This window comes from Panthera tigris, chromosome D1 (assembly GCF_018350195.1).
Source record: "Panthera tigris isolate Pti1 chromosome D1, P.tigris_Pti1_mat1.1, whole genome shotgun sequence".
Taxonomy (NCBI): Eukaryota; Metazoa; Chordata; class Mammalia; order Carnivora; family Felidae; genus Panthera; species Panthera tigris.
The window spans coordinates 1,096,846-1,124,222 of record NC_056669.1 but is presented as its reverse complement, the minus strand read 5'-3'; the positions used below and the strand labels follow the sequence as shown (position 1 = coordinate 1,124,222).

General features: G+C 43.5%; 1 protein-coding gene across 1 annotated transcript; it reads right to left on the bottom strand.

The window, feature by feature from the left end:
- Window positions 1–562: 562 nt before the first annotated feature.
- On the bottom strand, window positions 563–27,377 carry BIRC2 (baculoviral IAP repeat containing 2). Its single transcript, XM_042959188.1, has 9 exons — window positions 27,257–27,377; window positions 23,604–25,765; window positions 23,413–23,512; window positions 19,983–20,061; window positions 19,337–19,385; window positions 3,881–4,123; window positions 1,823–2,077; window positions 1,507–1,548; window positions 563–1,397 (listed from the first exon to the last, which is right to left on the bottom strand). The coding sequence occupies exons 2-9, from the start codon at window positions 24,499–24,501 to the stop codon at window positions 1,204–1,206; spliced, it is 1,860 nt and encodes a 619-aa protein (XP_042815122.1). The 5' UTR covers window positions 24,502–25,765; window positions 27,257–27,377; the 3' UTR covers window positions 563–1,203.

Sequence of the window (27,377 nt, the reverse complement as noted above, 5' to 3'; positions counted from 1 at the left end):
GGACTCTTCCCGGTCTCTGTCTAAGGGATCTAAGGAGTTACAGGGTAAGAAGAAACACGGAGCATCTCAAGTATCGGAGCTTTCCATGGGACCTCAGCCATCGACCAGATCTGGGACAGTAAGCCGGGCCCAAGGAGGGGTCCCCCACCACTGCCTGCATTCCACCTCCTCAGCTCACCAATGCCCACGCAGCAAAGCCATCACACTCGTTTTTAAATCCCAATGCAGATTTACCAGATTTGTTTTAATTGGATTTTAATAATTTCTATAATATAAGGGCACCTGGGTGGCTCAGGTGGTTAAGCGTCCAACTTTGGCTCAGGTCATGATCTCACGGTTTGTGGGTTCGAGCCCCACGTCAGGATCTGTGCTGACAGCTCGGAGCCCGGAGCCTGCTTTGAATTCGGTGCCTCCTTCTCCCTCTGCCCCTCCCCTGCTTGCACTCTCTCTCTCCCTCTCAAAAATAAACATTAAAAGAAAAAAATAGTATCTATAATATAAAAGCAACTAGATACCGTCATCTAAAAGAATTTCATAGATCACATTAAACACTTCTTAGTAATCTGTTTTATGAATTCAATTTTTTATTTAACAGCTAACATCTGTGTGCTTACAGGGTGACCGACACTACATTTATGTACATTATTAACTCATTTAAATCTCACAAGGCATATAGAAAATAATTTTTAAGAGAAAAAAATGATGGTGCAATCTTTTTAAAGAACTTTATTAAGATGTTTCTCACAAATTAAGAAAAAGCTTATGTACCAGTAAGAAAACACACTCATTTCAAAACACAAATGAAAAAACACCACGGAGAATTTGGCACCAGGATTTGGGGAAAGTCCAGAGCTCCCGGTGTCCGTTTCTTTTACACTACATGCTAATGAAGCCCTCAAAGCTTCCAGAAGGAATACCAACACCAGGCACTGCTGCAGTGACTCCCCAGCGCTGAGGCTGCGCCTGTGCTCACACACGTACGGCACCAGGGCCCGCCAAACGGAAACCTCTCCTTTTGTAGCAATAAAGACTAGCATTAAATAGGATAAACGATACTATTTTTTGAAACAAGATCACTAGTACCAAAGCAGATTACAAGTGTCATAATTAAAGAACAATCGTTCTTTCTATACTCCGGATGGCTTCAGATGTTCAACCGTGCTTTCGACACTTTCCTATATAAGCAAACATACGGTGTTTCTCTTATGAGAGAAAGGTCCGGACGGTGCCCTTGATTATACCCCTGCAAATGGGGCATTTTCTGAGGGAAGGGGCGCAGTCTTGGCACACCACCAGGTGGCCGCAGGGAATGAACACCACGGACACTTCTCGGTCCAGGCACACTTTGCAGGTTCTTTCCTCCTGCAGCCTCCTCAGCTGCTCTTCCAGCGACAGACCTGAGACGAACAGAACACGTGAGTGAAATTCAGTTCCTACTTAATTCCCGTTAGAAATTTTAACCACGGTAACATTTCAGGTTGGTCTTGAGTCTGAATTTTGCTTTACCTGAAACATCTTCTGTTGGAACATACTTCATGTTCTTGTCCACTAAGGAAAGAAAAACAACAAAAAGCATTATTCTACCAAACAGAAGGTGGCTTCACCTGCTCGTTCCTCCCCACCCGCTGTCTAGTGAACACAGGTTCTACCTACAGACTGTCAGGAAGCACGTAGCCCCACTACGTCCGTGATGAAATCTTCCTTTTCTTAGAGCGAGTTACATTTATCGACTGCCGTTTGTGAATTACATTTCTCTTGTTTGTCAAACTTAAAAGTGAACATCATCTCAAAGGTTTCTAAAATAATTTTACCAAAAACTCACCAAATAAGTTCTTATATAATGTAGGGTCAATTTCTTTTAAGCAGCTTTTGAAGATGTTGGCAGCAGCATTTCCTTTGACCAAAACGGTATCAATCAGTTCTCTTGCTTGCAAAGGTATCTGTGTTTTTTGCTTAATAATATCATGTTCCTGTTTATTAATGACATTGGCCTTTAAAAGATTATCCAGGATAGGAAGCACACACATCAACTGTTGAAAAAGAGCCATTCTGTTCCTCCGAATTAATGACAGATCATCTTCGTTTAAAAAAGAAAAAAGGAAAAAAATCCGTTAGATTTTAAAACGTTCCAACCGTGTGCACACACACAGTCACTAACAACCAAGCCTACAAACAGTGCAGGCAGTAAATACATAGGAGCTTGAAAAAGCAGCACAAAATTACCTGTTGGCGATTTAATGCCTATCATCTAGAAGACTTCTGGAAGATACGGCTAGGGCATATTGTGTAGTGCACACAACACACAGTGTCTGTTCCTGTCACTTCTAAAAGTCTACATACTTACCTGTCTCATGACCCTGCTACCTAAGAGAATTTTAAAGGACAGTAGAAACTTCCCACCTCTACTTCTCCACCCCCCAGCGAAATTGATAATACTGACTTAAGTTTTTTTAACGTTTACTTATTTTTGAGAGATCGCACACGTGCAAGTGGAGGAAGGGCACAGAGTGAGGGAGACACAGAATCCGAAGCAGGTTCCAAGCTCCGAGCTGTCAGCACAGAGCCTGAAGTGGGGCTCGAACCCAAGAACTGTGGGATCATGACCTGAGCTGAAGCCGGACGCTTTACCGACCGAGCCACGCAGGCGCCCCTAATAATACTGACTTCTATTTGCATTATATCACTTTAATTTCATTAGCACTTTCATATCAACTGCCTTATTTGATAAAAAGATCCCGTCAGGTAAACAAGGCAGGTATGACGGTTCTCACTTTCAAATACGGACACCACCGCCTCAGCAACGACTGCCGTCCCCGCGGTCAGAGAAAGCACCGGCGGCAGAGCCAGCATCCCAGCAGAGTGCTCCCTCCGAGTCCATGGCTACCGCGGAGCCTCCCCCGCAGCCCAGCCCCCCTGGCTGCCCGCCCTGAGCGCGGCCCCTTCCGGGTCGATCGAGTGAACACGAGGCGTCTTCAGGTGCTTGCAGCTTCTCCCTTCACCCTAGAGCGACCCACACAGCGCGTGCCACTGTCATCTCCACTCCACAGGGCACACGGCCGACGTCTGGTTACGGAAACTGCAGCGTGCTGACTGACAGAGCCCGGATTTAAACACAAATCTGTACCAACTGAGAAACCAGACCTGAACTACTTTCCTACATGCCAGAGTAAGGTCCTCAACTCCTCCTGTGGTTCCTCACAAGCTCCAGCCCAAACCCCAGTGGACACTACAGACACCACCTCCCTCCCCTCTGCCGGCTCAACTCGGGGCCTCCCCTAGACCCCACACCCAGTCTGGGAGCCCCCGAGCAAGCACCACAGTCGGCACAGTACTTGACACAGGTGCTCGCGCTCAGTGAACACTGCAGAAGGAGCGATCACTCGGGGGGCTTAGCCTGACCCGGACGGACACCAAGAGAGTGCCCTTGGGCCGGGGCTGCTCACCAAGTCCTAGGACTTCATCACTAGCTCTACCTTCTGTATGAGGACCACTCGGCAAGGATCAGGGAGTTAAAATACTGCTTTAAGAGTACGATTTGAAGAAGGTAATCTTAAACAAAAACAAAAAACCTGCACTCAACTTTAAATCTTCCTTTCTCAAAACAATTTAAAATTGTTCTATATCAAGAAGAAAAGCAATACGGCTCAAGAAAAGTGATGCTAAGATCCTCTGATCAGCCTAAGTCTCAGGTGTTACTGAAAGATAAACGTATTTTAGAAAGCCTAGAAAGCCACGGTCAATGATCGTCAGCACAGCCCACAGGGCAGAAGGAGACGACGCGCGGCCGCCAGCAGTGAGCAGAGGCGGGTAGGCCTGCGTCGGGTCACGCAGTCCCAGGATCCTCGTGGAAATAAGGCAGGTGACTAACACTCCCCAATACCTGATGCCAGCTCTTCAGTTTGTCTTTCCTTCTCTTCTTCTCTGGTCTCATCTTCAGCATCAAGAAGTGCCAACACAATATCACTGACTGTTTTGTAATTCTCCCCGCTCGTCAGGATCTTGCTCTGAACGGTCTGCTTCACCAGGTTTCTACTGAAGCCCATCTCCAAGGCCGCTTTCACCACGGGTGTGTTCATCATGACGGCATCTTCGGAGGAACTTTCTCCAGGCCCAAAATGAACAACTATTTGAAAAGACAGGTTACCGATGGTAAGTTCCACAAACATAAAAATACGGAGAAAAACAGTATGTCCCTTACCAGGCATATATCCTGGTAAGGGATATGAGCTATATGCACCAATTACCTATAATTCCAACAAAAGTATCAACTCAAGAAGGTTCAAGTGAGACTGTAGTAACAAGTGAGACTGTAACAAGTGTAATACACTTTTCCAAAATATCACTTCCTGGGCTGTGTCCTGGAACCTACTTGATGAGAGACTCGCTAAGGACAGCACTTAGGAATTCATGTCTTTTTTAAATCCCCAAAATGATTCTGAAGCACGGCCATTTTGGGGAACCAATACACTATACAAACGTAGGTACAGTCCAGGAAAGTGGGGGGAATCAACAAAGACTTCATTAAAGATGGCATCAGAGTTTGGACTTGAAGGATAAACAGCATCTACAGAGGTGAACAGACGAATCAGAACAATATGGGAAGGAGAGTGACATGGGAGACCAGTTTGTGCAAAATATGTCTCAAGATGTAAAATGTGGGTGAAGAAGTAATGTGATATCAGACAGTGACAGGTGTGGAAAACAAGAAAACGAGTAAGATAAACTAGGAGGCAGGTAGACAATGGAAATGATGGGGGTGGGGGGTGGCCAGGAAAGCATTACCAGGGAACAGGGACACTTGCGTGAAAATTACACAGAAACCTGACTGCCACCTACTGGAGAACTGGCATAATAACAACTCCCTTGTTCCAACGTCTGGGGAAAAGCTGTCTGAAGGTAACACCAGAACACATATGGGAACCAGAAGGAGCTCCGGGAGTATTGGAAAAAAATCTCTAGGCAAACAGAAAAGCAACCGTAAAAGCCCTAAACGAGACAAAAATCTCAGTGTATACAAGAAGTGTATAAGTGACAAGTAGTCAAGAGATACAATGATCCCCAGATCACGTAGACCCTTGCACATTTGTATTTTACTATGTACTAGAATGTTCTTTGCAAACACTTCAAGCAGAAGAAAGATGAAATTTGATTTGTTTTTCCCAAAGGTGACTCTGGCAGCTCTGTGATCAATTCTCATGAGGTAGGATGGGATGAGGAGACCAATCAGGACACTATGACAGACAATGATGACAGGTCTCCATCAGGTGGACGGGGGCACAGGCAATGAAGGCACGTGGACAGTCGTGCTGGGCAGGGGCGCTGAGATCTGGGGCACAGTATGAAGGCAGGAGATGGAAAGACCTCCACGGATTAAATATACAAAGTAAAGAGAAAAACTGGGATGATGCCTACCCAGAGTCAACTTTTTGACCTTAACAGGTGGGGGCCGTTAACAGAGCTAGGGAAGACCAGATAAGGAACAAATCCAAGGGATGACGGACAAGAGAAAAGATTTACTTTGGTCATATTAACCCTGAAATACTCACTATAGTCAAGTAGAGATTCAAACATGTAGTTGGACATGCCAGCCTGAAGCTCATAAAATGAAGAAATAAATTTGGGCCAAGTGTTGAGGGATACTCTATCATTTGTGGTTTGAAAAAGGAGCCACAAAGGAGACTGTTCGTGATTAAGCAGAGAAATAGCGGAAAACCAAGAATGTGGTGTCCAGGAAGCCAAGCTGAGAAGATGTCTTCAGAAGGATGCAGAACAATCATGTCAGCAAGACTTCTGAGTAAGATGTCCCCCCACATGTATCTTGACTCAACAGCAACTTGGATTCCACCTGTCAACAACAGTGCTTCTGAGCAAGCTTTGAGATGCAGGCAGATTTTGAAACCCCAGTGGAGAACAAAACCAAGAACTGTTTTAACAAGATGGGCGGGCACCCACAGGGCTGACAGTCCTGGCTACAGACCCACGCACAACTCCATACCCTTCAGGACTTGGATACAGGCCATCTGGCTTGGTCCTGCACCAGCACCCCACACGGCCTGACCCTGCACCAGCAGCCCCCCCTACATCTTGGTCCTAAACCAGCACCCCACACAGCCTGACCCTGCACCAGCACCCCACACGGCCTGACCCTGTACCAGCATCCCACACGACCTGACCCTGCACCAGCACCCCCCACGTCTTGGTCCTACACCAGCACCCCACGCGGCCTGACCCTGCACCAGCACCCCCCCTACATCTTGGTCCTAAACCAGTACCCCACACGGCCTGACCCTGCACCAGCACCCCCCACGTCTTGGTCCTACACCAGCACCCCTCACTTCTTGGTCCTACACCAGCACCCCACACGGCCTGACCCTGCACCAGCACTCCCCACGGCCTGACCCTACAGCAGCACCCCCACACGGCCTGACCCTGCACCAGCACTCCCCACGGCCTGACCCTACAGCAGCACCCCCACACGGCCTGACCCTGCACCAGCAATCCCCACAGCCTGACCCTACAGCAGCACCCCCACACGGCCTGACCCTGCACCAGCACTCCCCACGGCCTGACCCTACAGCAGCACCCCCACACGGCCTGACCCTGCACCAGCATCCCACACGGCCTGACCCTGCACCAGCACCCCCCACGTCTTGGTCCTACACCAGCACCCCACACGGCCTGACCCTGCACCAGCACCCCCCACGTCTTGGTCCTACACCAGCACCCCCACACGGCCTGACCCTGCACCAGCACCCCCCCCCCCCGTCTTGGTCCTACACCAGCACCCCACATGGCCTGACCCTGCACCAGCATCCCACCACACACAGAATGAGGAGGAGCTAGGCCTACCCATGCTTTGGCAAAGAGACATACAGACCTCAGTTCCAGGTCTGTAGACACTGAAACTGTGAACTGGATCTGGCATAGTCTGGGAGCCACGAGAGATAAACACACCGAATTCAGTCAAAAGGCAGACTATGAAAGGACCTCGTAAGGAGGCTCCAACCTATCCCAGCTGCAATCTGCAGACAGGCCTGCTAGCCCCGGGACCCAGCAAGAGACATCCCCAGTACACACCTAGGGTGCCTGAGGGACCCCTGTACTTGGCTCCAGCTCCCCTAGTCTCGGTCCACAGCAATACAACTGGCACAGGACACTCGTGTCTCTACCTCAGAAGATCTTGAAACGGCTCCAGCCTCCAAATGCAATCAGGAAACAGTCCTGCCTGCCAAGCCATCTAGCAGGAGACAAGGCCACCTGTGTCTCCACAGCCAGGTCTACAGACCTCAATCCTGGCTGTAGGACCTGAAACAGCCCTGGGACTCAGTTCCAACCCTCTCAGCCACTGTCCAGGGCCAGTCCCGCCAACCCAGGAACCCATCAGTGACCAAACAGGAGCCCTCCCGAGGACCCAGAGGGAGCCACACCCATCTGTGTATATGGTTAACGGTCGTGCTGTCTGAGGACCCAACTGTGGACACTGAAGCAGACCCTTATCCCAACATCCTACAGAAGAATGTACTGGCACTGGAGGCAGTACCGCCCGACAAGGGATGGACCAGACAGGATCCATGCCAACCCCAGCCGCTGGAAACAAGACCAACGACGGATTCCACCACAGACCTAGCAACAGCTTTGAAACTGGCTCCAACCAAGCATCGGCCAAGGGAAAAGACAGGAAAAGGTCTTTATCTGCCAAAAACCAGTGTAAAGACTAGAAAAGAAGGTTCTTCCTTCAAATGCAGACACCACAGAAATGCTACTCGGATCATGCAAAACAGGCAAAAGGACAACACCACAGAAAACCAATAAAGGTCCAGTAATTTACCCCAAAGAAATGAATACAGATCTACAATTTGTTACCATCTTACACTTAATGAAATTTAAGAGAACAAAGGAAGGCAACTAAATGAAATAATACGTGAACAAAATTAGAAATTTAATAAACAGAAACCACACACAAAAAAATCCTAGGGCTGAAAAATACACTGAAAAATTCAGCACAGGTCTTTAGTAACTGCCTTGACCACGGAGAAGAAAGAATCTGAGAGTGAAGAGAGATTATCTGAAATTAGCCGGTTATAGGAACAAAAAAGTGAAGAAAGCCTATGTGAATTACAGGACACCACCGAACAAGTGAATATCCCATCACAGGGGTTCCAGAAGAGAAAAAGCAGGAGAAAACTTATTTAAAGAAATAATAACTAAAAAGTCCCAAATCAGGAGACAGATATGGATACCCAGCAACAGCAAAATCCAAGAACCCTAAACATGATCAACCCAAACATTCCTCTAAGATAGGCAATAATCAAAATGTTAAAAGTCAAAGATAAAGAGGGAACTTTGAAAACTGAGGAAAAAAAAGACTCCTTGTATACAAGGGGCACCCTCAGGCTACCTGCAGACTCTGGAGAAACCCTGCAGGCCAGGTGAGACTGACAGGATACATTAAAGAGTGAAAAGACAAGAACCACACTAAGAATAACTGCAAAACTGTCCTTCAGAAAATAAGAAAAGGTAAAAACATTCCAGACAAAAGTTGAAGGAGTTATTCACCCTAGACCTGCCCCACAAGTAATGCTAAAGGGAGTTGGGCAAGCTGAAGGGACACTCAGTAACATGAAAACATATACAAGCACACAACTTACTGGTGAAGGTAGACAATCAGTCAAATTCAGGATTCCCTACCATGTAACCATTCCTCTGGTATAAAAGCTAAAGGACAGTAATAATAGTTAAGTATAGCTAGGAGCACCTGAGTGGCTCAGTCAGTTAAGCATCCGACTCTTGACGTCAGCTCTGGTCTTAATCTCAGGGTTGTGAGTTCAAGTTCCATGATGAGTGTGGAGCCTACTTAAAAAATAACTAACTAAATAATACCTATAGCTAAAATAACTTGAATAGATACGAAAAGATATAAAGTATGGCATCAACAGTGTAAAATGTACGGTAAAGATAATAAAAGTGTAAGTTGTTACCAGCTTAAAACAGACTTACATCTATACTTTGTTTTAGGTTAAACCTCATGTGAACACAAAGAAAAAACCTAGAACAGATACACAAAATGTAAAGAAAAATTAATTAAAAGCATACCACTACAAAAAATAAATTAAAAAGAACTGCAGCCAGAGAGGAAGAAATGAACAAAGGAATTCAAATGTCTTCACATTACCAGTAATGACTTTAAAATGTAAATGAACTAAGTTCTCTAATTAAAAGACACCGAACAGTTGAATATTTTTTAAAAAACAAAAAACAAAAAAGAATGCAAAAAAAGAATGAACTAAGCCCATGGTGGGCAGAAAGAAGACAATATTAAAGATTAGAGCAGAAGTAAGTGACACAGAAACTGTAAAGACCATAGGAAAAAACAGTGACACTAACAGTTGTTTTTGAAAAGATATACAAAAACATGACAAACCTCTAGCAAGACTAACCTAGAAAAAAAGACTCATACAAAATTATAAATGAAAGAGGACACATTAAAACACATCCAAAAATGCAGAAGATCCTAAGAGACTACTGTGAACATTACAAACTAAACAATCTATACGAAATGGACAAATCGCTAAAAACCTACAAATTAACCACGAATGAAATCAGGAAAACATAAAATATCTGAACCGACCAATAACAACTAAGATGACTGAAGCAGTAATAAAAACCTCACAACAAAGAAAAGTCAAATATTAGATGACTGAATTCATGAATTCTACCAAATATTTTAAAAAGGATAACACCAATCCTTCTCAAACTCTTTCAAAAAGATGAAGAGAGGGAACAATCCTAAACTCATTTCATGAGGCAGCATGACACTAAAGACAGATAAGGACACTACACGAATAGGAACCACAGGCCAATATCCTTAATGAACACAGACACTAAAATTCTTGGGGACGGTGAGGGCTAAAATGGCAGTGGAGTAGGAGGACCCCAGGCTCATCTCATCCCTCCAACACAACTAGGTAACTATCAAATTATCCTCCATATCCAGAAATCAACCTAAAGACTAACAGAACAAACTCCACAACTCAAGGGAGAGAAGAAATCACAACTGAGGAAGGTAACAAGTGTACAGACGTGGTTGGGGGTGGGGGGAGGGAATGGATCACAGGTGCTGTGGATGAGGGCGGGGGGGGGGGGGTGGTGGTTGGGCATGGTCGCAGAGAAGGGAGAGAGAGAGAGAGAGGGGAACACACAGGTGAATGCACAAGGAGAATGTTTCCCCAAAGCCACTGGCTTGGAAAATAAGAGGGGCTGATTTTCATGAATTCTTACCACCAGGAGGGCTTAAAGCCTGGAGTTTCAAAGGTCAGAGGGCTTGACTGAGATGGAGCCCCTAAGAGTTACCTGGGGAGAAGGCAGGCAAACAACCTGGAGGCAGACAGCATGGAAACAGGATCTGAAAAATGCCTGGGGCACGTGGCTTACCTGTGAGGCAGCATTCTGGGAGACAGGGGAAAAAGCAGCCAGCTCCCTCCCAGGGGAAAAAGCAGCCAGCTGCTGCCATTTCCCTCCCCTGCCTCTCAGCATCAACAGAGAGCCACCTGCAGTAAACAGCACAGCGCCCACACTGGCTGCCTAACCTGCTTACACCAGATCCCACGCCCCTGCGCTCTACCAGTACTACCCTTCTCAGTCAGGTTTGCCTCAATCCCAGTGTGGGCGACTCCTTCCTCAGAAGACAGACAGAAACACCTGCCCACACCACACAGAAAACACCCACCCACACCACATCTCCGAACCAGAGAGCTCTGCAGAGCTTTAGTTCCAATGGAGGTGGTGACAGGTCTCACTTCACAAGCAGACCAGAGTAAACATCGTTAGAACTCGCTACACTCAGGCCAGGGACCAAACGCTGCCCACAGCCCTGCAAGAAATATTAAAGGGGACTCTGAGTGGAAAGAGAGACCAAAAGTGACAAAGATAACAAAGGAACAGAGAAAACCTCCAGAAACAAAGTAATAAAAAAGCACTGAATTCCTATTTATTGACAATTATTCTGAATGTAAATGTACTAAAGTCTCCAGTAAAAAAAAAAACAACAAAAAAACAAATAAGGTATCAGAATGGATTAAACAACAACAACAACAACAACACACAAGACTTGTCTATATGCTGACTATAAGACTTTTGGACCTAAAGACACCTGCAGATTCAAAGCAGGATAGAGGGGCGACTGGACGGCTCAGTTGGTTACTTGGCTGACATCATGATCTCACGGTTCATGAGTTCAAGTCCCACGTCAGGCTTTGTGCTGACAGCTCAGAGCCTGGTGCCTGCTTTGGACTGTATGTCTCCCCCTCTCTCTGCCCCTCTCCTGCTTGTGCTCGCTCTCACTCTCGCTCACTCTCAAAAATAAATAAAAAAACATTTAAAAATTTTTTTTAAAAAGTGGGGATAGAGAAACATTTATCATGCAAACGGCGTCTAAAGAAAATGGTCTAAATGTCTAAAGAAATGGTAGCACTACTTACATAAAACTAGATTTTAAACAAAAGACTGTAACAACAGATGAAGAAAGGCATTATATCATAACAAAGGAGACAATCAACAAGATGACAACTGTATATATTTATGTCCCCAACACGGGAGCACCCAAATATATAAAACTATTAATAACAGAAAAGGACTCATTGATTATAGTTCTGTAATAGTAGAGGGCTTTAACACCCCACTTACATCAATGGACACATCATCTAAACAGAACTATATGTTAAATATTATTTAATGTCAAATTGGTTTCCATACAACACCCAGACCTCATCCCAACAGGTGCCCTCCTCAATGCCCATCACCACTTTCCCCTCTTCCCCACCCCCCATCAACCCTCGGTTTGTTCTCAGTATTTAAGAGTCTCTTAAAATACACATACTTTTCAAGTGCACATGGGACATTCTCCAGAAGAGATCAGATATTAGGTCACCAATCAACAAGCACAAAAAAATGAGATCATCATGCATGTGTTCTGACAACACTGCTATGAAATTAGAAGTCAACCGCAAGAAAAAACTGAAAGACCACAAATACATGGAGGTTAAAGAACATGCTACCAGGGGTACCTGGGTGGGCTCAGTCAGTTAAGCACCCAACTTTGATTTCAGCTCAGGTCATGAGCTCACAATTCTTGAGATGGAGGCCTGTGCCTGCTTGGGATTCTCAGTCTCCCCTGTCTCTGCCCCTCCCCCCTGCTCATGCTCGTGTACTCTTCCTCTAAAATTAAATAAACGTTAAAAAAAAAAAAAAAAAAAAAAAAAGAACATGCTCAAGAAGCAAGAAAAATCTCCAACATACAACCAAACATTACACCTAAAGGAGCTAGAAAAAGAACGACAAAGTCTAAAGGCAGCACAAGCAGGGAAACAATAAAGATCAGAGCAGAAATAAATGATATAGAAACTAAAAAAATTGAACAGATCAATGAAACCAGGAGCTGGTTCTTTGAAAAACTTAATTAAAAGTGATAACCCCCCAGCTAGACTTATCAAAAAGAAAAGAAAGAGAAAGGACCTAAAAATAAATAAAATCACAAATGAGAGAGGAAAAAGAACCAACACCACAGAAATACAAACAAGTATAACAGAATATGATGAACAACTATATGCCAACAAATTGGACAACCCTGAAAGAAATGGATACATTCCTAGGAACATATAAACTACCTAAACTGAAACAGGAAGAATAGAATACTTGAAGAGACCAATAACCAGCAAAGGAATTCAATCAGTAATCAGAAAACTCCCCACAAACACAAGTCCAGAGCCGGATTGCTTCCCAGGTGAGTTCTTACCAACATTTGAAGATGAGTGAATACTATTCTTCTCAAACTATTCCAAAAAATAAAAGGGGAAGGAAAATTTCCAAATTCCTTTTATTAGTCCAGCTTTACCCTGATACCAAAATCAGACAAAAACTCCACTAAAGATAATTACAAGCCAATGCGCCTGATGAACATGGTTGCAAAATTCTCCACAAAATATGAGCAAATCAAATCCAACAATACATTAAAACAATCATTCACCATGATCAAGTGAGATTTATTCCTGGGTTGCAAGGATAGTTCAATATTGACAAATCACTCAATTTGATACACCACATTAATAAAAGGTAAGAACAATATGATCTTTTCAACAGATACAGAAAAAGCATCTGACAAAATATAACATCCATTCATGAAAAAAGCCTCAATAAAGTATGTTTGGAAGCAATACAACTCAACATCATCAAGGCCATATATGAAAATCCCACAGCTACTATCATAATCAAGGAAGAAAAACTGAGAGCTTTCCCTCTATTGTCAGGAAGACAGGCATGTCCACTCTCACCACTGTTATTTAATACAGTACTAGAAGTCCTAGCCACAGCAATTAATCAACAAAAAGAAATAAGTCATCCAGATCAGCAATGAAGAGGTCAAACTTTCACTATGTGTGAATACCATGACACTCTAGATAGAAACCCAAAAGACTCCAGCAAACAACTGCTAGAACTCATACACAAGTTCAGTGAAGTCACAGGATACAAAATCAATGTACAGAAATCTGTTGCATTTCTATACATCAATAATTAAAAAGAAAGAAAAATTCAGGAATCAATCCCATTTAAAATTGCATCAAGAATAAGATACCTAGGAATAAACCTAACCAAAGAGATTAAATATCTATACTCTGAAAACTATAAAATACTGATGAAACAAACCGAAGATGAGACAAAAGAAATGGGAAAACATTCCATGCTCAAGGATCATTAAAAACAAATATTGTGAAAATGTCAAAACTACCCAAAGCAATCTAAACATTTGCAATCTCTAACCACAAGAGACCCCCAATAGCGAAAGCAACCTTGGAAAACAAAAAAAAAACCAAAAAACACAAAAAAACAATACTGGAAACACCACAATTCCGGACTTCAAGTTCTATAACACAGCTGTAGTAATGGAAACACTATGGAACTGGCACAAAAGTAGACACATCGCACAATGAAACAAATAGAAAACCCAGAAATGGACCCACCACGATATGGTCAATTAATCTGTGTCAAAGCAGGAAAGAATATCCAATGGGAAGAAGAATGTCCCTTCAACAAATGGTGTTGGGAAAACTGGATGGCAACATGCAAAAGAATGAAACTGGACCACTTTTTCAGCCAAACTAAATTCAAAATGGATGAAAGACTAAAGTGAGACAGGAAACCATGAAAATTCTAGAGAACACATGCAACAACCTCTGACATCTGCCATACCAACTTGTTAGATATGTCTCCTGAGGCAAGGAAAATAAAAGCAAAAATAATCTATGGGGACATCATCAAAAGCCTTCTGCAAAGGAAGCAATCAAAAAAACTAACAGGCAACCTAAAGGAGAAAATATTTGCAAATGACGTTATCTAATAAAGCTTTAGTGTCCAAAACATATAAAAAAACTTGTAAAAAAAAAAAAAAAAAAAAAAAAGAAAAAAGGCAGAAGACACCTGGGTGGCTCAGTTGGTGAAGCGTCCGACTTTGGCTCAGGTCATGATCTGGTGGCTTGTGGGTTCGAGCCCCAAATCAGGCTCTGTGCTGACAGCTCAGAGCCTGGAGCCTGCTTCAGATTCTGTGTCTCCCTCTCTCTGTCCCTCCCCTGCTCACACTCTGTCTCTCAAAAATAAACATTAAAAATTTTTTTTTAATGGGCAGAAGACATGAATAGACCTTTCTCCAAAGAAGACATCCAGATGGCTAACAGACACATGAAAAGATGCTCAACAGCACTCATCATCACAGAAATACAAATCAAAACCACAATGAGGTATCACCTCACACTGGTCAGAATGGCTAAAATTAACACAGAAAACAACAGATGTTGCACTGATGATGGTGCAAAAGCAAACTGGTGCAGCCACTCTGGAAAACAGTATGGAGGTCCCTCAAAAAGTTATAAATAGAACTATTCTACCATCCAGCAATTGTGCTACTAGGTATTTACCCAAAGGATACAGACACACTAATTCCAAGGGATAGATGCACCCCAATGTTTACAGCAGCACTATCAACAGCTGAATTATGGAAACAGCCCAAGTGTCCACCAACTGATCAATGAAGAAATAAGATGTGGTATGTACACGTAATAGAGTATTACTCAGCCATCAAAAAGAATGAGATCTTGCCATGTGCAACAACATGGATAGACCTAGAGTGTATTATGCTAAGCAAAGTAAGTCAGAAGGACAAATATCGTATGGTTTTACTCACGTGAAATTTAAGAAACAAACAAGAAAATGGAAGAAAATAAACAGACAGCCAACCAAGAAATAGACTCTTAACTACAGAGAACAGACTGATGGTCACCAGAGTAAGGGTGGGTGGGGGGATGGGGAAAACAGGTAATGGGGATAAGCAGAGGGACACTTGCTATGATGAGCATCGGGTGATGTGTGCAAGTGTCGAATCACTATACTGTACACCTGAAACTAGTGTATGTTAATACACTATACGTATGTTAAAGGGAATTTAAATAAAAACTTAAAAAAAATTATCAACAAAATACTACCAAACTGAATTCAACAGCCTATTAAAAAGATCACATATATGATGAAGTGGGATTCATCCCAGGGATGCAAGATAGTTCAACATATGCAAATCAGTAAGCATGATAAACAACATTAATAGAATAAAGGATAAAAAGCACATGATCCTTTCAATACTCAATAGATGCAAAATTTGAGAAATCTGAATGTGAAAGTCAACACCCTTTCAGAACAAAAGTTCTCAACAAATTGCATATAGAAAGGACAAACATGGACATGGAAGGACACAACATGAAAGCCGTATATAACAAACCTGCAGCTAACATGCTAAATGGTGAAAAGCTAGAAGCTTTTCCTCTAAAATCAGGAATAAAACAAGGGTATCCACTCTCACCACTTTTATTAGTACTGGAAGTCCTAACCATAGCAATTAGACAAGAAGAGAAATAAAAACGAAGTTTTAATTGTGTATGTTCGAAGATGACATGATCTTACATATTCAAAATTCTAAAGACTCCAACAAAAAAGTTACAATAAACAAATTCACAAAGCTGTAGAACTAAAAAGTCACATTTCTATACACTAACAACATAGTATCTGAAAGAAAAAAATCCCATTTATAGTAGCATTAAAGCAACTGTATCTCAATAAAACAATAAAATACTTAAGAAAAATATTTAGCCCGGGGGGTTAAAGATCTGTACACTGACACGGATTTAAAAAAACAAATAAACAAAAAACCGGAAGACAAAAATAAGTGGAAAGATATGCCATGTTCACGAACTGGAAAAATATTGTTAAAATATCCATCCTACCCAAAGCCATCTATAGAGTCAATGCAATCTCTATCAAAATCCCAATGTTACTTTTTCACAGAAATAGAAAAGAAAAATTCTCAAATTCACCCCAAACAGCCAAAGCAATCATCAGGGAGGAAAAAAACAAAAACAAAAACAAAAAAACAAAAAAAAAAACAACCAAGCCTGGAGGCATCACACTTCCCGACTTCAAACTTAATCACAAAGCTAGAGGAATCAGAACAGTATGGTATTGGCATGAAAGAGACATCTAAGGCCCATAGAACAGAACAGAGAGCTCAGAAAAAAAATAAATTCGTGCATATAGTTAACTAATATTTCACAAGGGAGCCAAAAACAAACAGGGAAAAGCGAGTCTTTTCGACAAAGTGCTGGGAAAACGAGAGACTCATATGCAAAAGAATGAAACTGGACCCAAACCTTATACCACCACAAAAATTAACTCGAAATGGATTAAAGAGTTCAATATAAGCCCTGACACCATACAACTCCTAGGAGGAAATACAGATAAAAAGTTCCCAGACACTGGCCGTGACCAGAATTTTTTGGATAGGACGCTAAAAGCACAAAAAACAAAAGCAAAAACCAATCAAGGGCACTGTATCAAACTAAAAAGTATCTGCAAGAAAGTATCCGGAAGTATGTGAAAGAAAGTATCTGCAAACATGTATGAGAGAAGCGGTTAATATCGAAAAGTATATGAACTCCCAGAACTCCAAGGCAAAAAAAAAAAAAAAAAAAAAATTAAACATGGGCAGAGGAGCTGAAGGTATTTTTCCAAAGACATACAGATGGCCAAGAGACATATGAAAAGATGCTCAACATCACCAATCAATGGGAAATGCAAATCAAAACCACAATGAGGTATCACCTCACACCTGTTGAAATGTCTAGAATCAAAAAGACAAGAAATAACAAGTGCCAGCAAGAATGTAGAAAAGGGAACCCTGGTGCACTGTTGGTGGACATGTAAATTGATGCAGCCACTGTGGATAACATCATGGAAGATTCCTGGAAACGTTACAAACACAACTTCCCAATGATCCAGCAATCCCACTTCGGCATATGTATCGGAAGGAAATGGAATCACTCTCTCAAACATTTATCTGCACTCCCGTGTGTACTGCAGCAGGATTCACGACAGCCAATTCATGACGACCTCTAAGTGTCCATCGACAAATATGAATACAGAAAATGGAGGCCACGCACACATCGGAGTATTATTAACCCATAAAAAAGAAGGAAACCCTACCGTTTGCAACACGGATGGACTTTATCAGAGGAGTATGCTGTGAGGATCTGATGAACGGTGTATTGGCGACAGCTGACAACACTGTATTACACACTCTGAAGTCACTAAAAAAGTAACCCTTAAGGGGCGCCTGGGTGGCGCAGTCGGTTGGGCGTCCGACTTCAGCCAGGTCACGATCTCGCGGTCCGTGAGTTCGAGCCCCGCGTCAGGCTCTGGGCTGATGGCTCGGAGCCTGGAGCCTGTTTCCGATTCTGTGTCTCCCTCTCTCTCTGCCCCTCCCCCATTCATGCTCTGTCTCTCTCTGTCCCAAAAATAAATAAAAAATGTTGAAAAAAAAAATTTAAAAAAAAAAAAAAAGTAACCCTTAAATGCTCCTATCTCACAAAAAAACTAAAATTATGTGAGGAGACCAATGTGTTCATCTTCATGTGGCTCAACTGTGCACTTCACACCCTAGACTTACATGGTGCTGCATGTCAATTACATCCCAATAAAGCTGAGACGAAAGGGATGAAGCAGTGAACATTTCTAAGGCTGAGGACAGATCAGTGCATTTACCGAGCTGGTGGTTCTTGGTGACCATGACAAGAACAGCCTACAGTCGAGTAAGCTGAAGAAAAAATGACAAAGAAGAGCGTAAGCTCAGATTAAATTCTTCCTTTGTTGTAAAAGGAAGCCAAGAAGTGAGACAACAGCTAGAAGACAACACAGGTGCAAGAAAAGGTCCTCTTAGGGCGGGGATGGCAGAGGAAGTTTGCACGATGAAGTAAGTAACTTGGAGACAGAAAGGGAAGATCACTGCCCAAGCCAAGATCTTAACACCGGCAGCAGGTCTGAGATACGAGGACAAAGGCCAAGTGCAAGAGCTGGCCTCAGTTCTTTCAAGAGGGAATGGACAGGAGACGTCAGGATGGACTGCGGACGCTGACTCTGCTAGGGGAGACGGAGTTCTCTCTGCACCCGTGAAGCAAGGCTATGAGCTGCGAGGAAGTCAGGGAAGAGGGTGTCGAAACTTAGGGAGAGAGGCAATGCCATTTTCTGAGGGAATCACGGCAGGGCGGCCCAAGACCACTCGGCCCCGGTAGCTTTTCCAGTTCTAACATACAGGAAGGAGTTATTGTGTCAAACACCAATTCCAAATCCTCAACAACCCTCCCATGTCATGGTTCCCAAGACCCATATGCATCATGGTCACCTCGTTCCGGTCCTGCTGCAATTCTGACAATATTCCTTTCAGTGGCGTGCCACCAACAGAACACCCCTTTCTCAGTGCAGGGCAGAAACCATGGACTGTCACCTTCACTATTTTGGACACACTAACGTATGTAACTTACGTATGTTAACTAAATGCCTATCCTTGCACTAGAATACTACATACCTCATAAATAACTAACATGTAGCGTAAGTCTTCCATCATGTCAACCGACCCTTTTCAAAAACACCAGCTCGTGGCAAGCTTCCCCTCTACGGAGGGCGTATTGCTCACACCTCTAATCTGGTACCTGCGAGCTACCTGTGATGCTCAGGTCTCTTCTGCAGGTGTCTGGTCTCCCCAGTTGCAACGTCAGCACTTTAAGAACAAAGCTTAGTACACCTGCCAGAATCTTCTAAAAGGGTCATGAATCTTAGTAAATACGTCATATTTGTTAACTTCCCCACACTTTTTCCTATGTCCTTATAAATCAAATTCTCTTTACATCCTTTCATGTTTAACATTCTTATAAAAATGTCCATTCTATATTTGGAATATTTTCATACATACTTGGTGGATCAGTATTTTCATCTCCAGGAGTATCTGAGGTTGACAAAAGCTACGAAACAAAAGAAAAATTAATAGGTAAAATCGGAACTCTCAAACAACCTTGAACAGTGCACCATTAAGATCAGTGTACCTTAAGTAATGTACGTAATCATCTGACAACTAGGAATTTATAAACTTACTTTGCTTTGTTTCACCTTAACCATCATAAAAATCCCCGTAAACTTCACCTACTTCCAAATTAAAGTTCAAGTATTTCTGTAGTTTCAGGAAAGGAGGAACAAATATGAATGGCTTCTCATTCCACTGAAAAGGTGTATTTCAGCTAGGTCACTGTCAGTGATTCCAAACTCCTAACAAGTTGGTTGGTTTGTTTTTTCTTGAAAAGACAGAGGAAACACTACAGAGCCTCCTCCAATTGCACCACAAATCTGTACAGGGGCAGAATGATTTTTCAAAAGACTAAAAGCAAAAAACCTTTTCTAAAAAGCCTTGAACAACGTAGTTACAAAAAGTTAAATTACAGATCTCACTAAGTGGATATAAATGAACCATAATTTACAGGAAAACAGATGTAAATATTATTCATAATAATTTTTGGTCATTATTATTTAAGAGAATTCAGTGTTGCCAAATATAACTTACTCACCTGCTCAAGAAGGTGAGGGTATCGAGCTTGAATCTCATCAACAAAATCCTGCCCCTTCATGCGAATCAAGAACTCACACCTAAAAAAAAGGAGAAAAATTACTTTTAACAAGTATTATATACCAAAAATATAACCTGATCATTCTAGACAAGTGGCTTTCAAACTCTGTGTCCCCGAGTATAAATATTTTACATCACAACACAAACATGTATGCATTTGTACATATCAAACAGAAAAAAAAAATCCTCGTATAACACTACTAACTCTTACTACGTATTGATGCATTCTGGTATTTTCTATTTAACCACATTAACACACAACAACAATGAAAGGGTCTGAAACTCAAAGGGAGCACAAGGTAAACCTTGAAAAATGCTGTTCTGGTCAGTTCACTTTTGGGGTTTCACATAGTTTCAGAAACTGTAATTCGGTATTTCTAAGATATAGTCTTTCACAACAAAGTAACTAATGATCTTTCTCCAGGGTCCGTTCTTCCATTATATGTGATTACATGTGAAGCACAAACCCTCCCTCCAAAAAATACGCAAGTATTTCTATCTACATACAGTGTCTCCCAAATTCTTGCTTACAAACCACAACTTGTTAAAGAAGTTCCCAGTAACCTGCATTCCATTCCTTTTGTTTTTCAATAAATTGGTTCTAAACAACACAATACCCATTTGCAAAAAAAAACAAAAACAAAAACAAAAACAAAAACCCTCCATCTTTGTTTGCCATACTACAGGCAAAAGTCAACTAACAAAGAAACACAGAACTAAGCTTTAACCCTAAGGCAATGTAACTTCTAGAAGAAAAACAGTAGAAAATTCTCTTGTCCCTAGGTCAATTAAGACTTCTTAGCAAAGAGATCAAAAGCATAATCCAGATAAAACTGAAGAACTACCATCCTTAAAACCCACTGTTAAAACAATGAAAAGACCAGCCACAAGCTGAAAGCTGGCAAAACACTCTTGATAAAGAACTTGTACCCAGAATTTAAGAACTTTTCAAAGCTTAATAATTAAAAAAAAAAAATTACAATGGGCAAAAGATTTGGACATTTCACCAAAAGACATATGTAGATGACAAATAAGAAGCTCATCATCATTAACCATTAAGGAAATGCTCGCTGAAATCGCAGCGAAATACCACGACATACCTCCGAGAACGGCTAAAATAAAACCACCTGCTGATACCAATCGCAGGGAAGAACATGAGCACCTGGGGATCTCCCACACCGCGGGCGGGCTTCCGAAAACAATAGAGGGGTTCTCAGGAATTTAAAACTTGCCACACAACTCACCAATCTCACGCCCAACTACCCACCCAAGCAAAAGGAAAACGTATGTTCCCAAGTGTTTACAGTGGCTTTATTCAGTATCGCTCCACGGTGAGAAAAACCCAAATGCCCTTCACCTGGTGACTGGGTAAAACCAACAGACATCATCCAGGCTTGCTCAAAACTTAAGTTTATTGTCAATGAGATAAAACAGCTGGTTGTCACTATGTTCTCGGTCTTCACACGGTTTTAATTTATTTTTATTCTGGGACCAATCAATTTATATTCCTGATGATTACAGCAGGAAGTAAAATGAACCCTGGTTAATGTATCTCCCCTCCTCTAATAAATTTGATAAAGACAGATTTGTCTTAGTCACTGCTATGTCTCCCGTATCTACAATAGCATCCAGCAGGCACTCAAATATTTGACGAATGAACCGTTACAATACAGTGATTAGCAATTAATCCATTTTGGTTTCTCATTTACTGAGATTAAAGGTTATCCCCAATTGAAATTGCTGTTTTCAGACGGTTTACTAAAAGCACCCTGTCTTTTCCCTTATTTAGCCATCTAAAGACACAAATGACAGAAATAAACCAAGGTTTGGTTTGGTTTTACTTTATAAAGGACAAAATGCAGTAATTCAAACACTGGAACAGGAAAGCTGTTTTTGTTTTTTTCATACAGTATTAAATTTCAAATTACGTGTACACAACCCCCTGGAGCTAGGCATAATCAAATCATTTAAAATTCTGACAATATGCTTTTTCCTACGTACGTAACTTAACCAAGATATAGGTCACTTTGAGAGTTAAAAAGTCAAATGTTCTATTATGAATTTAAAGATAAAATTTTAAAACACAACTTTTAACAATGTACTGATCCATAATAAAATATTTCTTACTTCAGGTTTTTTACTGTATCACACAAAAATGACAAAAGGATGTTTCAATTTCTTCAAGGGGTTCAAGAGACGACTCATTACTGTGAAAGGCACTCACAGGTCACAACACTGTGCTGTGCAATCCCACCTACGTGAGGTAACTAGCTCAGTCAGATTCAGAGACAGGAAGGAGAGTCCTGGTGGGAGCAATGGGTACAGATGACAGCTTGGGAAGGTGAGAAAATCTGGAAATGGAGGGTGGTAATGACGAGGAACGATGTGAATGCACTTAATGCCACAGAACTACAGACTTAAAAATGGCAAAAATGGTAAAAGTGATAAATTTTGTTATGTGTTCTTAACCACAATGTAGAAAAATTGTCTAATCCAACGCCCCCATTATAGAGATGAGGACAGAGTTTCAAATGGGTCACACGACGTCCAAGTTCACACAGCTCCTCAAAAACGAAAAATTTCTAGTTCTATTTCCACTAACAACAGGGCCTCTCAATTCTTTGTAGGCGACAGTATAAAACAAGAGACACCACTAGAGACACCGTGACTAACAGGAGATGAGCAACAGATCACAGATAACCCGTAAAGGGGGCACCCGGGGGGCTCAGTCAGTAAAGCATCCAATGTCAGTTCAGGTCATGCTCCCACGGTTCCGGAGTTCGAGGTCCCGCACTGGGCTCTCTGCTGTCAGCACAAAGCCTGCTTCAGATCCTCTATCCCCATCCCTCTCTGCCCCTGACCAGCATATTCTCTCTCTCAAAATAAATAAATACAGTTTAAAAAAAATAAGATAAACCGTAGAGAAAAAAATAATTTACAATCATAACCAAACTCAATCAGCTTTTATTCTATGTATTTTTAGGTCTTCTCTAAATCATCTTACGTCCCTTCTTATTCTTTTTCCTTTTTTCCTATGTATGTTCTTTCGTGCTATTTTACATATCCTTGTAATCCTTAAGATTTCTTTAAAGCAAAATGGGAACCTCATAAATAAAACGCAGGGCCAAAATGGTAAACCAATCATCAAGAGTAAGTTAAACTACATCCTGAATACATGGCTTACAAAAGAGAACATTCTGAACCACTTTCCATCAAAATAATTAATGCTAACTAACATTCGGGGTTTTAAAATGTTCCCCAATGGCATAAAAGCAGCTTTGATATACTGAAACGTAAACATAAACCACTCAAGGACGTCTACCCCTTGTAAGCACAGGGTTTTGTGCAGAAATACCTTTCAGAAGAATTACCTTGGAAACCACTTGGCGTGCTCCACCCACGGGTCGTCTCCAGACTCCCAACACCTTAAGCCACCATCACAACAAAAGCATTTGACGTCATCATTGCGACCTAAAGAAAACAGACCGAAGTTCAACACGCAGGTTCTAATACGTGAACAGAAGTGAACTGGAGAAAACACACAGCTGTGCTAGGCTCTCACCCACGTAATAGAAGCCGGCACTGGCGAGCTGCTCGGGTTGGACCGGGACGCTCGACGGCCAGCACACGAACGTTCTCAGCCGAGCTGCGTGCGTCTGCATGCTCAGGTTTGAAATGCTAAACCTCAGCGTCTCCAGAGAATTTTCCAGAAACGGGCAGTTGGGAAAATGTCTCCGATGCTCTGACAGAGCGTCATCCTTCGGCTCCCAGTTACTGAGAGTGCCACCGCAAGCAAAGCAGGCCACCTTGTCCCCAGGCCCTATGTAATAGAAGCCGGCTCTCGCCAACTCTGAGGGTGACAAGAAGGTTAATGGCCACATGTGGTAAGTCAGAAATCGAGCTTCCTCAGTACTCATCGCGTAACTGTAGGGGTTAGTCCTCAATGGGGAGAAGTCTTCGAGTGCTCTAGAATTCACAGGGTTTGGTGAAAGGTTGGAATGAGAACCACTGAATGTGCCACCGTGTTCCAAAGTGGGAGACAACAAATGTGGAAAACTGTTTCTCATTGGAGAAGCACTCTTAGAGGTGGATTCCAGACTAGTAAGAGAAACCAGACTGTGAATGAAACTACAGCTGGGATACAGCTGTTTGTGCTTTTCAATAGGACTGTCTCCATGCTTCCAGTTGTCCAGCATCAGGCCACAGCAGAAGCATCTAACCTTGTCCTTCACACCAGTGTAGTAAAACCCAGCACGCGCGAGACTCCTTTCTGAGACGGGAACACCGGCGGGAAACGTCGAATACGTGGACATCCTATACAGTTCACATGAAAGGTCATACTGTATTCTTTGTTTGCTGCCGACTGTCCGATTTGCGAAGATCGTGCTATCTTCCATCGTGCTCTTAATTCTCTGACAAGAAGAACCTGGCACGAGTCTCTGGGAAGTAGTTTTGTGCATGAGTGATTTCACTTTTTGATGGCTAAAAACCTTCACATGAAATTTGTCAACTCTTCGCCCTATATTAGGTTTTTTTTGGGGGGGGTTTTTTGTTGGTTTTTTTTTTTTTTTTTTTTACCGTAAAAAAGAATCAAATAAGGTCCTACTTATGTGAAGTTCACCACACCCTCTTTACAGGATTTATACCTGAGTTTACACTCAGGTGGGATGAATATCTTTCCTTAATTATCAAGATACTATTTAGTACTGTTTAAGATTATAACATCATTTGGTGTATTGCTAACATAAAGGCCTCAAAGAAGCTGATACACGAATGAAAATATGTTAAAACTGCTGGATTCTGCAAGGAGGCTGATATTCCCAAAATTCTAAATTAACAATGTACCTTAATTATGCCTTTAATTTACTCTTAGTTATAAGGTACAAAGCCTGTTTATCAAGACAATTACTGATTATGCCTCAAGAGGGAAAACCTATACTCAGATTTCTTTCAAGCACTTTAACATTTTTTTTAAAAACTTGTTTTATTCTAATAAACAAGAATTAAAGTCTTCATAGAGTCATATTATCTAAAAGCTAATTTCACATAGGTTATCACAATATTCACTTAAGTGGGTTACATTAACTTCAGTACCTACTTCTGGGGATATCAACACCCACAAGCTTTATTGAACCTATAGCCTGTTTAGTGTGTATGATGTCAAACGAAACGAAACCTCCCTAAAGCGAACTCTTCCACCTTTGTTAAATATTGTCTATATCTGTCTCTACTTCCTGCAGCATCGTTATGTTGTCTTTCTTCCTAACTCTGCCTACCAATTTATTATACTTGACCAGTTGGAGGTATTTTCTTCATCAACTACTGAACCATAAAATTCCCACGAGAGAAACTTCTACACTGCATTTAAAAAGCCAATAAACTATCCTTCATTTAGAAATCATGTATATAAAATACTCATTTTGTAGAGATAAATCAACTTACGAAGATAACAGCTTATTGTTTCTAGTGTTACCACAAATGCTTAACAAAACATCACAAACAGAATTACTATTTGTGCACATGTACCAGCAACTGACCCTACTAGGCTTCTTTCTGAAAACGCTTAATGTTTTAAAACTGTAATTCACACACAAAATTAACTCTATAGGATTCAAACTATATCCCTTTATAAAGTTCGTCCCTAATGGGACTCTCCATAACGGGATTACTGCAGGGGAAAGAAATGGGGGGCGGGGGGAGAGTCGACTCTTCAAGGCTGAAAATCTGGAAAGAAGAAAAAAGCTATTTTAGAAAACTGTACTTTCATGGTAAACAACTAATAGACTGTTCAGGGTATTCACTAAGTCTAAAAACGATTTACACTTCAGGTAACTCCAGAAAGTCACCAAAATTTTCCAACTAGAAAAACTCTTAATTAAAATAAATGCAACACACCCCATGAGCACTGATTATACCTTTTTTTTAAATGGTTCTCGTATTTATTTCTCTGTTCCTTTTTTAAAAATGTTTATTTTGAGAGGGAGACACAGACGAGCAGGGGAGGGGCGGAGAGAAGGCCAGACTCTCCAGCAGGCTCCACCTCAGCAGAGCCCCAGGCAGGGCTGGATCCCACGACCCCGGGAGCACCACCTGAGCGGAAATCAAGAGTCCCGCGCCCAACCGACTGAGCCACCCAGGCGCCCCAGCACTCGGATGGTTTGTAAAACACAAACAGGGCTGAGCACAGACATCAGCACCTAGAAAGCTACGCTGCTGTTGGTCCCCCCACTTCTGGTGACCACTTCTAACAGCTTAAGGACACGTCTGGCAGCTTGCTGGACGCAAGAGACGGCAGCGGAGGAGGGAGCCTGCGGTCCCTAAGAGGCACACGAACAGCAGTAACCTGACGGTCACGCTGTGCTAACGCCGAGTCTCTGCAGGGCCCGGCGACTGGCAGTTAAGAAGAGAGGCAGCGAGAGCTCGCCCCTCTCAACATCTCACCCGCGCGCACAGAGCAGCTAGAAAACCCGCACACACCGCGGCCCGCGCGAGGCTTCCCTCACCTCGGACCCCGCCCTCCCGAGGCCGCGGGCGAAGGACCCCCCCCCCCCAACAGCGCCGCCCTCCGGAGGCCGCGGCCGAGGGACCCCGCGCGCCCCAGACCCCGCCCTCCCGAGGCCGCAGCCGAGAGACGCCCAGCGGCCCGCCCCCGCCCTCCCGAGGCCGCGACCGAGGGACCCCGCACGCCCCAGACCCCGCTCTCCCGAGGCCGCAGCCGAGGGACCCCGCCCTCCGCAGGCCGCAGCCGAGGGACCCGGCGGCCCGCCCCCAGCGCCCCGGACCCCGCCCTCCCGAGGCCGCAGCCGAGGGACCCGGCGGCCCGGCCCCCCGCACCCTAGATCCCGCGACCCGGACCCCGCCCTCCGGAGACCGCAACCGAAGGACCCCGCACCTCAGGTCTCGCGCCCGGAACCCCGCCCTCCAGAGGCTGCAGCCGACCTGCCCCCGCGGGGACGCTGAGCGCGCGGCTCCGCCGGAGTCCGATCGACGAGGCGGGGGCGGCGGCCGGAACGCATTTCCCGGCAGCTCGGCTCTGACTCCCCTCGCCCGCGAGCCTCGGGGCCGGGCTCTCGAGCCGCACGGGAGCGTCGGCGACCGAGAGCACAGAGCCCGGGCGCCTGGCCGAGGGACCCGCGGCCTTCCCCTCCCCCCACCCAGCCTGCGCGCCCCGACCGCCCCGAACCCGCCCCGGACCCAGACTGGGGCCGCCCTCACCGCGGACACGGCGCGCCGGCCTCCAGAGGGCCCGAGCGGCGGCGTCCACCGGAGATGCGGCCGGCCGGCACCTCTGCGGCGTCCCGAGCCCCCGCCCAGGCGGGGCACGCGCTGACGCACG